Source organism: Cicer arietinum, chromosome 1, assembly GCF_000331145.2.
Source record: "Cicer arietinum cultivar CDC Frontier isolate Library 1 chromosome 1, Cicar.CDCFrontier_v2.0, whole genome shotgun sequence".
Lineage (NCBI taxonomy): Eukaryota > Viridiplantae > Streptophyta > Magnoliopsida > Fabales > Fabaceae > Cicer > Cicer arietinum.
This window is the reverse complement of record NC_021160.2, coordinates 27198188-27210029: the sequence shown is the minus strand read 5'-3', so window position 1 is coordinate 27210029 and position 11842 is coordinate 27198188. Positions and strand designations below refer to the sequence as shown.

The following is an 11842-nucleotide window of genomic DNA, read 5'->3' as shown; positions in this document are numbered from 1 at the left end:
TTTTTATTTTATATATATATATATATATATATATATATATATATATATATATATATATATATATATATATATATATATATTATTTTTATTTTATCTTTAAAATTTGAGATTCCTTCATTTTTTATCTTAGATAGAATGTGTCTTTTAAAAAACACTGAAGTGGTATGATGATGGTGCAAAATATTTTTACACAGATTTATAAAAATAATTTACTGTTTAAGTAATTATCACATAAACTAAATAAAATAATAATAACAAATTTCAACAACAAACTTACTCTCTTATTTTAAGTGTGAGGTTCGATTCTTATAAATTCAATAATTATGTTTACCTCTTCGTTCTTCCTTATAATTAGTATCTATGACATGCATATAAGGGGGAAACACATTTATATGAATGAACCTCAATAAAAATTGAACAAAAGATGTTCAATATCAACAAAAGGTAATAACAATTTGTCTTCAAAAACATATAAAAAAAGATATGCCCAATCCTAGAAATAGAGAACTATTCATAAATGGAATGAAATAATCCATAGATTTAGTGTAAAAACATCCAAAACAGATACTAAAGAACATGGAGGAAGAAGAGTTTGATTGTAGCTTCGACCAAAACTAGTCTCAAACACTGATTTTTTGAATCTAAACTATTATTTTGAAGTTCTATTTATACCTAGAAATCGAAGTGGTCTATTTATACCTAGAAAATAATTACAAATTGCTATTCAGTTTACAAAACACTACTGTACAGGAACAACTGACACACCATGGTTGTGCTTTGTCACGACTTGAAAAACACAGTCATGTTCGCGTACAAATTCGGACTGGTTTCTTCTAAACCTTAGCAAATACTATTAAGTCAGTTGGTCAAAATATCCGACTTAAAAAGATGATGTGTTGTACTGAATTTATAATGTTTAAGTCGGTTAAGCTGAATGGACTTAATATGATGAAGTTCTGTTAAGTCTGTTCATGAAACGAGTTAAAAAACAATATTTTTTTAAGTCGTTTGCTATTAACTCGGGCACGAAACCGACTTAAAATGTACATTTTAACCGACTTAAAAAGACAAAATTCTACTAGTGTGTTAGCTAAAAAACCATGAACGTGTTTTGGTCCATACATTCAATTTGCATATGAGTTGCTTCCAAGTTAAGAGAGGATGTTAAAGTATATGTTAGCAATAATGTGCTATTTGAAATTTTCAGTTTAATGTTGTATAGTATGGAAATCATTAGTTTAATTAGAGTTGTGTTATTTTGACACAAAATTTGATAACAACTTAAATTAGCACAATTTAAAATGTGATTAAGGAGGTTCATTGATGGTTAGTAGTTATACTTTTGACACATAATTGCAACTCATTAACCACTCACTAATACAATTAACAATGATATTTTGAATGTTATTAACTATGATTTTCACGCATTCAAATATATAGGTATATATTCATTAAGCACAATTTGGATTCATATATATATTAACCACAATTGTATTCAAATATAGATGATTTTTATATGTTTAAATGTACATGATATTCATTAACCACAATTTGAGTTTAAATATACACTTGAAAATGTGGATAATTACATTCAAAATTATTGTTAGTTGTGTAAATTACATGATTAATGAGTTATGATACTTTGGTATATTCATTAACCACTGCACCAAACATAATAACCACATATGTGAATTGCGTTAACCATCTAACTTGTTATCGATTTTAATGTCAAATTTATAATTTATATGTCAAAATACCATTTCTCTTTAATTATGTTACAAAGGTGTTTATTGTTGTTGTGTAATGTTATGGATTAATGTTTGTTGTTAGTCTAATGTTGTTTCAATTGTTTTGTTTAATGTTTCTTATAGATTGAGTTTTAAATCAATTAAGTGCTAATAAATTACTGTGAAATTTAAAATAAGACAAATTAGTCACTGTATAATTTAATTGCAATCATAAAAGACAAAAAAATGGAGAGAAAATTATTACTATTAATGTTTTAACAATCGGAATGAAGATCAAATCGGTGAAACCTTCGACTCATGGTTAAAATGGTTTAATCTTTGAATGATAAGGAAACAACAAATAACTAAACTAGAAAAGTATTAAAAAAAAGTAAAAATATAAATAAGAACTAGTTGAACCAACCACGACTCTATCGATTCAACTTGACTGAACTATGGTTCGAATTAGCTCAACAAGGCTATGGTAGGACCAGAACCAAACCATCTAAAAAGTTGGTTGGTTCCTAGTTCATTTGGTTGAACTAAATGGTCCAATCCAATTTTTAAAATAAAAAACCTTTAATTATTTTGGTGATAAAAAAAATTTATTTTGTAGAAACAATTTACTATATTAATGAAATTATTTAAGTGTGCAGATCTTCTATTAAAAGTTTTAAAGATGTTACATTGCATCATTTGATGAATAGAGGATATAAATGAAGAAATGAAGGCAATGCTCTAAAAAATCTGTTAAAGTGTTTGACTCTGATCAACATGTTTTCAATGTGCATTTGATTAATTTGATATTACAAGTTCACTCTGATAATTCTGTGTTTGATCATTTTGGCAAACCAATTGATCATCTAGTCAATGCATCAAGTCACATGCAATAACTAGTGAAAAACATTGTATTATTTTTTAGTGCTGAAAAACTTCAAATATATTTTTAGAGCATACTTTGTAAACATTCTCTTGTGAGAGTTATTAAGAAAACAACTTTATAACTTAGCTCAGTAGTGGTTGTTGCCCTTAACAAATTGATTGTATTAATCTAGAAGGTTGAAAAAACTTGAACACAATCAGATTGACTAGTAGGTGTGTTTAGTGGATGTGTGATACTTTTGGTATTAGTTGATTATATCCTTCAGAGTGAAGGGATTGGACTTAGCTATCGTGTTTGTGGTGAACCGAGATAATTTTTCTTGTATTTTTTTTCTCTTTATTTACTTTTGCTTTATCACTCTGTTGTTTTACCGTCTTTTTTATCAAAAGTTTTTAAAACTTTCAAAACACATGTTTTCAATGTGCAAACCAATTGGACTCTGATCAACATGTTTTCAATGTGCATTTGATTAATTTGATATTACAAGTTCACTCTGATAATTTTGTGTTTGATCATTTTGGCAAAACAATTGATCATCTAGTCAATGCATCAAGTCACATGCAATAACTAGTGAAAAACATTGTATTATTTTGTAGTGCTGAAAAACTTCAAATATATTTTTAGAGCATACTTTGTAAACATTCTCTTGTGAGAGTTATTAAGAAAACAACTTTATAACTTAGCTCAGTAGTGTTTGTTGCCCTTAACAAATTGATTGTATTAATCTAGAAGGTTGAAAAAACTTGAACATAATCAGATTGACTAGTAGGTGTGTTTAGTGGATGTGTGATACTTTTGGTATTAGTTGATTATATCCTTCAGAGTGAAGGGATTGGACTTAGCTATCGTGTTTGTGGTGAACCGAGATAATTTTTCTTGTATTTTTTTTCTCTTTATTTACTTTTGCTTTATCACTCTATTGTTTTACCGTCTTTTTTATCAAAAGTTTTTAAAACTTTCAAAACACAATTCACCCCCCCCCCCCCTTTTTTGTTTTATCTCTCTTCAATTGGTATAAAAGTTCAGTCTCAAGACAGATCACTTAAACGTGTTTGAGTAAAGATCTTATTTTTATTAATATTATGATTAACTCTTGTGATGAAGCTATATGTGGAAATGTTCATAGGCCTCCTCTGTTTAATGACAAGAGATTTAAATATTGGAAGGACATATTGAAACACAGTGATTTTTCTTTAAACTGAAACATGATGATCTTTATTTTACATCAGCCATGTGGTTTTAAAAAATAACTTTAAAATCAATTTTACAAAGTTATCTTTCACATATCAAACATCCTTAATCTATGCAACTATTATTTCAACTAATGATACATGTACCTTTTATTTGTTAATGTTTCCAAAGGTTATAGACTTTTCAAATGTTCCTTTTCCATTCATTTATATTGAGCATGAGTTGATCAGAGGAGACACCATACTTTTCCTTTCATTTATATTGAGCATGCCTTGTTCATGTATTAATGTTCTTTCTTGATTGTTGGATGTTGTTCCTACATCACAAGTTAGTAATGATTTTGGTAACCATATTTGTTTGGGTCCTTGATGGTTAGTGTATCTTCTTCTAGAAGATTTTTTTCTTATGATAACAATTTGATTCAATATGACCACTCTTTAAAAAGTAAGAACACTTATTTTTTATTCTTGGAGAAAGTTCTGATATGAGACAAGAACGTTCTTCACATGAATGAAAAAATGAAGAACGTTTTTCGTTTTTTGGAAATCGTTTTGCTTTGAAATTTTTATCTCTTTTTTTGTAAAAACATTTGGAATCAAGATGTCCAATTTTGTTACAATGAGAGCATTTTTTATTACCTTTTTCATTCTTCTTTTCTACACAAAAATGTTTTCATAAAGCTTTTCTTTTTGAGTAGTTTTGAATCGTAAATCATTTTTATCAAATATCTCTTCTTCAGATATCATGTTCTTCTGAAAATTTTCAGTGGTATTTACCAAGTTGGTTAAGTCATTTTTCAATTCATGAACTTCTAATTTTAAAAAGGTATTTTCTTTTTTAGTTTCATAACATTATGGAAGATGATTTTGTATGGGTATCTCATTGAGAATCTGTTTTTGCTCAAAACATTTTTAAATCAGATTACTGCAGACTTTGAATGACCTTTTTGAGTTCATCATTCATAGTTTGGGCTTTCTCTTTTTCTTATATTTCATTACGGTGCTGTTCTTTTAATAAACAATATTTTTTAGCAAGAAAGTTTGAATCACATAAAAGATTATCAAATTCTTTTTCCAATTTTTCACATAAATGACAAAGTTCAGAGATGGTTACCTCATTATTTTCTAAGTTATCCATTAAACACATGTTGGCTTTTGACATTACATCTTCTTCCTGAATCTTTTCCTCTAACACTTGTTAGGTACTCAACTTTAGAGGCAGTGCTTTGATGCCAATTAAAGTAGCGATGTCAATCACAAGAAATGAGGGGTTTGAATTGTGATTTCACCTTTTTAAAATTTCTTGTTAAAACTTAAAGAATTTAACTCAAGATTTATCTTGGTTATGAAAATAGAAAACGGAGAACGTTCTTGGTTAGTGAAAAACACACAATTTAATTTATTTATTTAATTTGATAATGAAAAGACTAGAAATAAATAGAGATAAGATAAGAGATATCACACAGAGATATAGCCTAGTTCACCCAACTCGGGTTACGTCCAGTCCTCAAAACCGTGAGATTTTTCACTAAGTGTTCAAAACGGAGAACATTCTTGGTTTTTACACCACCAGTCCAGATCAACCTTGATCGGTTACAATCTTCACCTTTCAACCTATAAAATATTTTTACAATCACCTTTCAGCCTTGAAAGGATTTTTACAAACACACTCAATCTAACATGAAAGATAGACTTGAGTTACAAATGATGTGTATGATAAAAGTGTTTGGGATCTTGAAACTTCTCAATACTTGTTTGAGATAAATGAAAGACAAACTCAGTAAATAATGATCCAAAGATATAATGAAGAGAGTCGGAGTTTGTTTGAAAAGTTTTGTGACTTGTTACTTGAACAAGTGTTGGTAGATTTGTAAATTGAACTCTTGCCTTCATCTTCCAATTGATCTTCAATTTATAGATGTTAAAATACTTTGAATATTCAGTTTAAAATGAATATATCCATTGGACACACTTCCCAAGTGTCAGATATATTTTAAAGCAATGAAACATGGGTTTATTTGTTGTTCAGAACGTTCTTGACAAAACGGAGAACTTTCTTGCTTTTGGGTTTCATGGAAAACATGAACGAGTTGTCACTATTTTGAGTCAGGTTTATGCAGAACTTTCTGTAGAATATTGTAAGTACAATGTGCTTATGTCCTTGCTCACAACTCATCAATTTGGAGATCAATCTTGAGGCTGTTTTCCATATTTGGTTATTGATCTCGAGTTCTTGGCTTCACCAATGATTTAAGCAGTCTTAATACTCTTTAATATGTGGTTTATATTGTGGAAAGTTATATGTTTTAATTTTGTCTTTAAAAGAGAATTAAAACTAGAATGTTCTTTTTGTAAAAACAAGAACATTTTTCGTTTATGTTTTATTCGAGTGCTGAACTTTGACATCTGTTATGTGGCAATCCTTTGTCTTAGAAGCATGATGTGCTTTATGCAAAAAGGTGCAGCAACAGTGTCCTTGTTGTCATAGTTGTCCTTTCTCATAGCTCATCAATTTGAAGATTGATCTTGATGTTTTGCTTTGCCTTTGTTGATCCTCTTTGATCGAATCTATCCAAAACAATCTTATGTAGATTATTAACTTCTTCTATGATGAATACTAATTTTTGTAGTGTAGATAGATGTACTTTTGTAGCGCAGATTGATGTTAAATTACATCAGATTTTGCTCTTTGTAAACCAAAACGTTCTTGCATTAAAGTTGTGAAAACGGAGAACATTCTTCGTTTCTATTTTGAGTGATTGATGAATTTTGACAATTCTAACAGTTGTTGCGTGCCAAGCTTTTCTGTTCTGTACGTGTGTCAGTGATGCAATGACTTTATCATTTATGTCCAGTATGTACTTGCTTACTTTAGCCATCAACTTTGGGGACTAGTCTTGCTTTTTATTCTTGATGCATTGCTTTGATCTTATGAAAAAAATAATCTTCGTTTTTCCTCGTGAACTCATCAAGCACTTCACCTTTTTTTTTTAAATTAGATATATCCAGATTTTCCTTGTGAACTCATCAATGAATGATACAAAATAATTGTTTCCTCCTATTGACATTTCTTCAACTGAACCACAAACATAAAAAAAGATTACCTCCATCATTCTTGAAGATCTAGTTGGCAATTCTGATTTCCAATGAACTCATGTGCTGCTTGGCATGACAACATTCCCCACATATATCCTTTGGTATATGAATTTCAGAAATTCTTTGTACAATGCCCCTTCTCTACAGCATTTGGAGACTCCTAAAGTTCAAGTGTCCAAACCTTTGGTGCCACAGCCAGTCTTCACTCCTGACTTCAGTAGCTAGGCATTGATTCTCACTGATTTGAATTTCCATTTTGAAGGTTATGTTTTTGGACAATGGTGTCTTCAAGACAAGCCTCTTTGAACTTTCAAACATTTTCATTTGTCCATTTTCCATATTCATAGAGTATCCTTTCTCCAGCAATTGTCCAAGGCTCAATAGGTTATTTTTCATATTTGGCACATACCACACATCACATATGAAAGATTGTTTGTCATCTCTTCTTTGAATCAATACCTTGCCAACTCCTTCAGTTGTCATTGTGATATTGTCTATGAATTTGATCTCCCTTTTCACCTTCTTATCAATGATTACAAACCACTCTTTATGCTCAGTCATGTGATTTGAGCACCTTGTGTCAAGGTACCACAATTCTAGGCAATCATCCTTTGTGCCTGTAGCAGCCATAAACAACACTTCATCAGAATTAGAATCATCTGCCTGGACCAACTGAGCTTCATCATCATCTCTTTGTACTTTCTTAGATATGCATTCATCTACAAAATGCCCCCATTTTTGACAGTTGTAACATTGAATCCCCTTCTTGTTGAACTTATTTTTGCTAGTTGGTTCCTGTTGTTATAGTCACTGTTTTGCTGATTTCTTGAACTTCCAGCCCCCTTCATCAAACTCATGCTTCTTGTACCACTTGAATTTTCTGTTTCCTTTCTTGTGCTTCCCATCATCTTGACCGATCTTCTTGCTAGCTTGAGCCTACAGTGCATGCACTTGTGTTACTGAAGTTGATGTAGACCTTTCTCTTACTCTCAACTCATGAGCTTCAATGGAGCCTTGCAAATCCTCCACCTACATCTTATCAGGATGTTTTGACTCTTCAATAACTACTACAATATGACCATACCTTTGTGTTAATGTTCTCAGAATATTTTCAACAATCACCACTTCAGTTATTGGTTCACCATTAGTTCTCATCTGATTAATAATTTCCCGCACACGATTGAAGTAATCAGCCACAATTTCATCTTCTTCAATCTGCAACAATTCATATTTCCTTCTTAGCATTTGGAGCTTCAATTTCTTGGCATTTCCCCCACCTGTATAGTACTTGACTAAGATATCCCATGCCTTATTTGATGTAGATGCCTTTGAAATCTTCTCAAAGTTATTTGAGTCCACACTTTGTTGGATATAGAACAATGTCTTGTCGTCCCTTTTCTTGCAATCTTTGAAGGCTGCCTGTTGTCTTTTTGTTGGATTGGAGCCTAGTTGTTCATAGCCTTCTTGGACAATCTCAAACACTTATTGGGCTCCCAACAATGATCTCATTGATGCAAACTATCTCTCCCAAGTTTTCCCATAAAGGATTGGAAAATTAGATGGAAAACTCTCAACTCCATTCATGATTCCTCTCTTTCTTTTACTCACACTTGTGTTTCCCAATTTTTTGAAAATCTTCACACTTGCACTCGTGTTATCCAAGATTAGAACCCAAGCTTTTGATGCTAATTGTTAGAACAAATTTTTGATATAATAGGAATTAGAATTATATTGAAATGGATTGAATTGAATAATAACAAAATATATCAAACAATTTTGAATAGTAACTCTAAAACTAACTAACTACATTTCTTAACAACATTCAAACCACCCTAACTGACTGACAAACATAAGTAATCATTTTTCGATTAACTACATTTAACAATGTTTATGTAGAAAATCCTTTTTTTGGTCCATTCCGATCAACCAATATCATAGCTATAGTCTTGGAGCTATGTGGGGATTTATAGTGAAAATGGGTCGATGTCAAGTTTTGTTAAAGTGGCAACGCCTATTGGTGGATGATCAATTTAGATTAGTACTTTGCAGCCATTAGGTGGAGAAGCTCTTTGATGATTTTCCTAGTGAGAATCAACTAGAATACTACATTCATCATCACGATTTTTAATAGCATGAGTGCTTTTTTTTTTAAACAAAAAACAACTTAATATAATAATTTATCGTAACACAAAACGACAAGAATCATAAATAATTACATCATACATACAAACCAGCTAAAATAGTTTTTGGGACAATAATCCAAAGTATACAAATAGAAAATACACCGGGCTATGAGACCTATCAGACATCGCTCACACCCCACCAAACAAAAGTCAACTGTCAATATATTTTATAGATACAGTCATCCCAATTAAATAAGTATGACCACCAAAAAGACATTAAGTCCCTATACAACAAAACTAATCTAATCATCCACTAGCAGCTATAATAACAAGGGTAACCTCCATACATTATACAAGTCCCATCTGACGCAGTATCTCTCTTTGAAGTAACCTTTTCCTCGTCAACATCCATAGAAGGACCAGTCTCCTCAGAAGTTAGATCCACCCACGAGATAGGTGGTTTTCAGCGGCGCTGGAATATCAAAACAGTCCATTACTTCAGTGACATTCGGTTAGGGAGCATTCACCAGAAGCAAATGCTCTGGCTCGGCCCGCCTAGACGATCTTGCAATATCTCTTCCCACTGACATCGACCCCTTATCCTTTCCGCTAGTCCCCTGAGCAACCACTGTAACTCCAACTCTTACGGTGGCCTCCGCCTCAACTCTAACTGAGGAATCCTCTGCATTTTCCCATGCTCCACGAGATATATTGACCAACTCTCCTGTTTGTCCTCACTACCCTCCCCGTATAAGTAGCCCTGCTTGAGATGGGGTTGTATACCCAAGTAGTCGGCGAGTATCAGTCAGGGAACGAACTTGGGTATCATATGAGGGAAAAACCCAATTTCCACAATAATGTAAAGGGTCACCAACCGAAATTAACAAATAACATTTAGTGAAAAACTTATGTTTTAAATGCTCATGAGAACCTTTCATCCTAGCATACTCATAAAAAGGATTTTCATATATCAAAAATGCATAAACAATGTTGGAAAAATAATGATTTTGTCAAAATGCACTATCGTATTCGAATACAGCATTATCGTAGCCAAATAAGAGTGCTAAGTCAGTCGCAAAAACTGCACATTTGTATTCGACTATGAGATGGTGTAGCCGAATATAAACTCAAGTCAGTGGCAAAAATCACTCAGTCGTTTTCGAATACGAGGTTTCGTATCCGAATAAGAAGTTAAAAATTTGAACAAAAACTGAACGTTATAGAAGTGTATTCAACTACACACTAGCTGTAGTCGAATACAACTGCGAAATAATGCAGGTTTTCAGTTTTGAAATGGTTCTGAACATTTAACACTTACGATGTAAAGCCAAGCAACAACACTTAGTAATTACGGCATAATAACCACAAATAACAGAGTATGTATGTACAATCATCATATTGTAACAAACATGACTCGCGTGCCAATCACTCTAATGCAATGCATATATGCCAATGCGCATGATTCCGGAATTTTCAAAACAAAACTCTCCTCGAGGGGGGTAAATCATAAATGCACCGCCTATCACAGGTCAGTACTAATTACCGATGTGTCATCCATCATAGATCAACATGATTTACTAGAGTGTAGTCTATCACAGACCTACATGACAGTTAAATCCTCGTAAGGATAAGATGGACCAAATAAACTCATTGAACCATCTCGCGGCCCATCACGGTCACCACTTAACATCGTGGTCCATCATGGTCACCACTAACATTGTGGCCCCTCACGGTCACCACTGACACTGTGGCCCATCATGATCATCACTAGTTATGAAATGCATGAGCATACTCTAACTCTTTTCACAACAATCATTATGTAAATGGAGCTATTAAAATACTCCCATTTTAATACTCATTTAACACTAATAATTTTTTATACTTTTTATCACAGAGCACACTAAAGACAAATTTTCCTCAATAAAATTCATAACATATAACAATACGTATTTTTACTCCAGAATATATATTCACGTCAATATTAATCATCAATTCATAACATGTACCAATATGTATTTTCACGTAGAAAATATATATATTCATGTCAAAATTAATTATCACACATTCACACATTAATCATACATCAATCACACATTTAGGGTCCCTATATGCATACTAAAAATTTGGAAGGAGCCCTTATCTTAGTTGTAGCTTTTACAACCGTTTTTACTACCGCGACCAAACACGGCAAAAATCTCTCTCGTGCCGAAACCTCAAATAAATTAACTCCCAAGCACCGTAGTGTAGAGAGGAGCAACTTTCTCTCCTGGCACTTCTTGAATGTCTAAATATATAGATATATTATAAAATCATCATTACAACCATCACATCACTCACTTCTCAATCAACTTTAATAAAAATATCTACTTTCGTAACAACTCAATTGACAAATGAATTTTTCAGCAACAAATGGCATTTTTTTTAAAAATATGTCCGGTATTAAATTCTTCGTAACATAATTAAATTATTCTTCGACAAATAATTTTAATCGGTCTCAAAATATATATATATACATTAAACATATTATTAACTCTAAAAAAAATGTCTTTGGTACTTAATTCACAAAACAAAATAAAATTGGACTAAATGTCTAAGCAATTTAACACTAAATACTCTAAAATTGTATAAATTAGAATTTAAAAATTAAGAGTCTTACACAAAAGCAGTTCAAGATGACAGTCAAAAGCTATGGGAGGAAAGTGACTAATTGATACAATCATGCAGGTCCAAAACAACACCATAGTTTAAGGACCCCGCATAAGTAAGAGCAACATTGAGTGTTATGAAGTTCATCTTAGTGATCAAACTTGTTGAAACTTCCAT

At 31.8% G+C, this 11842-nt stretch overlaps 1 protein-coding gene across 1 annotated transcript; it reads right to left on the bottom strand.

Moving 5' to 3' along the window:
- Positions 1-7037: 7037 nt before the first annotated feature.
- LOC101500795 (uncharacterized) lies at positions 7038-11842 on the bottom strand. The gene is made up of 7 exons (XM_004488844.1): positions 11734-11842; positions 11247-11303; positions 9547-9701; positions 9359-9443; positions 7930-8377; positions 7708-7832; positions 7038-7615 (listed from the first exon to the last, which is right to left on the bottom strand). Exons 1-7 carry the CDS (start codon positions 11840-11842, stop codon positions 7038-7040), a joined length of 1557 nt encoding a protein of 518 aa, XP_004488901.1.

Coding starts and splice junctions, on each gene's coding strand:
- LOC101500795 (XM_004488844.1), bottom strand. CDS start 11,842: ATGGAAGTTTCAACAAGTTTGATCACTAAGATGAACTTCATAACACTC. Junction 11,304..11,733: donor TGTTTTGGACCTGCATGATT/GTATCAATTAGT, acceptor CTATATATTTAG/ACATTCAAGAAGTGCCAGGA. Junction 7,833..7,929: donor TCAAAACATCCTGATAAGAT/GTAGGTGGAGGA, acceptor CATGCACTGTAG/GCTCAAGCTAGCAAGAAGAT.